This window comes from Belonocnema kinseyi, chromosome 5 (genome assembly GCF_010883055.1).
Source record: "Belonocnema kinseyi isolate 2016_QV_RU_SX_M_011 chromosome 5, B_treatae_v1, whole genome shotgun sequence".
Classification (NCBI taxonomy): domain Eukaryota; kingdom Metazoa; phylum Arthropoda; class Insecta; order Hymenoptera; family Cynipidae; genus Belonocnema; species Belonocnema kinseyi.
Window position 1 is genome coordinate 145,564,557 of NC_046661.1, and position 3,872 is coordinate 145,568,428.

A 3,872-nucleotide genomic window follows, 5' to 3' on the forward strand; every position below is an offset into this window, starting at 1 on the left:
TTTATTTACAAAAAAAGTTCTCAGGTTCAAAAAAACATTCAGTGAACTGAAAAACTGTGGTCGGTAATATAGGTATTTAGCTGTGTCACATGCCCTTAAACAGAAATTTTTTTAGCTCTGGCATAATTAAAATTTAGAAAATTCATTTAATCATAAAAAAGAGGTGGCTTCAAACTTTTGCACGGCAGTGTATTATTCAAAAAAATCTGCCCGCTTCGCAGGCACAGTCTCATAGCACGCTGCGCGCGCAGCTGGCAAGTTTCAGCACGCCTACGGCGCTAGGATATTTATTCTTTGCATTTGGAATGCTTGAAAAAAAGTTTGTCAAAAAGATCTCTTTTAGATGGCAGTATTTATGTGCGTCTTCATATTCTGAATTGTCTACTTAATTAAGTATAGTCAAAGATTAAGTTTCTCGAAGCTCTGTAGGCTTTGGCGTACACATTCTCATCGTGACACTCGCGCTGCGCGCTCGATTTCCGACAGACAATTGTAAACAGGTTTTGTTGGATTTTTTTCTCGTAACTTTCGTCGGTTTTCCACACATTTTTTTATTTTACTTTTTTCAACGTTATTTTTCACGAATAAAACGAAAAGTACGCGTCCTATCAAGAAGTGATTCTTAACGAAATTGTAGATCTTTTTTGGGATAACTATTTTTGTTAATTCATTTTTTTTTGTATCCTACATAGTTTGTCCACAAAATGGAATTTTTTATTTTCTATTATTTTTTGTGCAATCAAAATTTGAATTTTCGATTTTTGAAGAAAATCCAAAAATTGGTTATGATAATCTTGTATGGATTTCAAAAAGAAATGTTTTTCTTTTCTTGACTTTTTTTCATATCGTGCGTTTTTCGGCTTCAAATTTTGATTTTCGGTTGATTAAAAAAATTTTGAAACCGCTATAACTCTGAGAATTTTCTTTTTATCGAAAAAAGTCATTAGGATAAATTACTTGTTTTTTCAATACTATAAATATCTGTACATAGAATTTTCAAATTCAGAAAAAAGTGGTCTCAAAAATTTTCAAAATGCGCTCACTTTTTGAATTTTTATCAAAAATAGCTGGTTAACGAACTCGTCCTTTCTTTTAGGACCTAAATAAAGTGTGCCAAAGATGGATTTGATTCGTTCATTTTTTCGAGAGTTATCGTGTTTACGGACGGACGGCTGGACGCACAGACAGACGCCATCGTAAAAATCTGATTTTCGGATTCAAGGGGTCTCGAAACATGCAGATCCGTTGAAAAACTGTGGTGTTAAATTTCCGACAATTCTAATACTTTCTTAATCATAAATGATGAGAATGTAAAAATATGTATTTATGGAAAATCGTAGAAAAAAGTTTTCAACAAATAATTTGTTGATAAAATTTTTTTTTCTATATTGTCTAATATTGGAGTTTCTTTAACTAATGCTATTTTATGTAACTTAAGCTATTTCAACTATATTCCTGTTATTGACGAGCACCGGGAATGTCAAATAGAAAACAGGCCATTTTTTCGTCATATTTGTTTATTTATAAAAAAATGAAAATTCAATTCAAAAATCACTTAGAAATCTTATTAGCTTTTTTCCAAACTTTTTTGGCGAAATCGGTGAAGGTTTGTGGGCTGTACGTTATTCTGAACCAAACAAGTCATTTTTCTTCCCAATAATATGCATTATTTGGATTAAAATGTTCATTTTAGTGTGTTTTTTGGAATTTTGTGAATGCTATAACTGTGGTAAATTTTGCTTTTATCAAAAAAAGTCATTAGGGTAAATTGTTTGTCTTTTCGAATACTATAAACATCCGTAGAGAAAAATTTAGAATTTTAAAAAAAAGTTGTCTCAAAAATATTCAAAATGTGCTCACTTTTTGAATATTCATCCAAAATGGCTGTCTAAGGAACTTGACTTTCATTTGAAGATAATAAAAGAATTTACCAAAGGAAAATCCAATCAGTCAATTCTTTTGAAAGTTATCGTGCTAACAACAAAACCATCCACGGACGGACAGACAGATACATTGGAAAAAACCTGTTTCTCGGATTCAGGGGGTCTCAAAACGTGGACATTTGACAAAAACGGGGGGGGGGGGTCAAATTTTACACAAATCTAATACCTTCTCTTGATGAGAATGTATGAATTAATTAATTTGTCATGAATAATGTTTCGGTAATTCTGTTTTTTGTTTGAATTGTGAAAAATAGTATTAAGAACATTTTAAAAAAAGTAAATTTTTCGAAAACCCACATATGGGACGAATAAGAAAATTATAAAACATTAGTTGTGACGAGAATGTGCCCACGCAGCGGGCTGATTCTTTTATTGTTAATATCGTTTTTCACATTCAAAATACAAAATAAGCATGCTATCAAAAAGTGATTCAAATCAAATTTATAGATCTTTTTAAAATGCAGAACTTTTGTCTAGCCATCGTTTCACCTATTTTGCACAGTTTAACCGCAAAATGTAATTTTTGATTTTCCATTATTTTTTTATGCTGTCAAAATTTGAATTTTCGATTTTTCAAAAAAATTAAAAAAAGTTGTTGAAACAGTCTTGCAGGGCATTCAAAAAGAAATATTTTTCTTCTCTTGACTTTTTCCCATATTATGCGTCATTTGGCTAAAAAGGTTGATTTCAAGTGTTTTTTGAAATTTTGTAAATGCTATAACTCTGGTAAATTTTGGTTTTGTAGAAAAAAGTCACAAAAAATAAATTGTTCGTCTGATTGAATACTATGAATATCCGTACAGACAATATTTGAATTTTGAAAAAAATTGATCTCAAAAATGGTCAAAATACCCTCATTTTTTGAATTTTCACCCAAAATAGTGGGCTAACGAACTTGACCTTCATTTTAGGACACTAAAATAGTATACCAAAGGCCAATCCAATCTGTCAATTCTTTAGAAAGTTATCGTGCCCCAAACTAAAAATCTACAGACACACAGACACACAGCTAAAAACACAGCCAGACATACACATTCGTCAAAACCTGTTTTTCGGATTCATGAGATCTCAAAAAGTGGACATTTTACAAAAACTTGGGGGGGGGGAGGGTCAAATTTTACACAAATCTAATACCTTCTCTTGATGATAATGTAAAAAGTTTCAGAAGACGGGTTAAATAGGATGATACTCACTTGCAGAACACTGAAAGTTCCAAATCTGAGCAACCTGGATCGCAGCAATCTCGAACGTCAGAAGAATCCGTGTCTGTGCCATGATAGTTATTTGGCCCACACGCCACTTCCACAGCATTTTTAAGATCGTTACCGCAATGACGAGTGCGTTTTTGAGTTACAAAAGGTTGGCTGTAAGCAAATTCCGCAAGTTGGAAGATTACAAGGCCCATGAGGACGTGAGCCCAAAAATGGCCCAACCTCGTTGAATTAATAAACATCATCTTAAATTTGCGTTCTTTTTCAAATTTGTACTATATATTTCAAAACCACATTAATATTTTCAGTCGATTCGCTTCGCCTTTTATAGTAACCTCATTTCCAGGTGTCTGGCGAGGTAGGGATATGTTAATAAGAGACCGTACTAAAATTAGGGTACCGAACTTAAATTATCTTTTTAGTTATAAATTTTATTGTTCGGTTGAACATTTAACAATTCTTTTAAAGACATCATTTTTGGCTGCAAATTCAACTGTTTTTTTTAACTCGTCTTTTTGGGTTACAAATTCAACTCTTTTCGTTGAACATTATCCTTTTGTTTAAAATTCTTATTTTATTGGGGATATTACAAATGAAATCTTTTTTGAATTAAAAATTTTCTAAAAATTTGTCTTTTTAATTTAAAAGTTCATCTTCTTTATAAAAATATTGCATCTATTTTTGGATAAAAATGCAAAAGTTTTGTGAGAAATTCGTA

At 31.5% G+C, this 3,872-nt stretch overlaps 1 protein-coding gene across 2 annotated transcripts in view; it reads right to left on the reverse strand.

Moving 5' to 3' along the window:
• The window catches only part of LOC117172382, a 30,518-nt gene that overhangs the window by 3,572 nt on the left and 23,074 nt on the right, over nt 1-3,872 (reverse strand). The window contains exon 2 of one of the 2 annotated variants that reach the window (XM_033360244.1): nt 3,137-3,307. The exons of the other annotated variant lie outside the window; for it this stretch is intronic. Coding sequence (XP_033216135.1) covers nt 3,137-3,254 — 118 coding nt within the window. The 5' untranslated portion in view covers nt 3,255-3,307. The remainder of the gene's footprint in view (nt 1-3,136; nt 3,308-3,872) is intronic. 2 annotated transcript variants of the gene reach the window in all.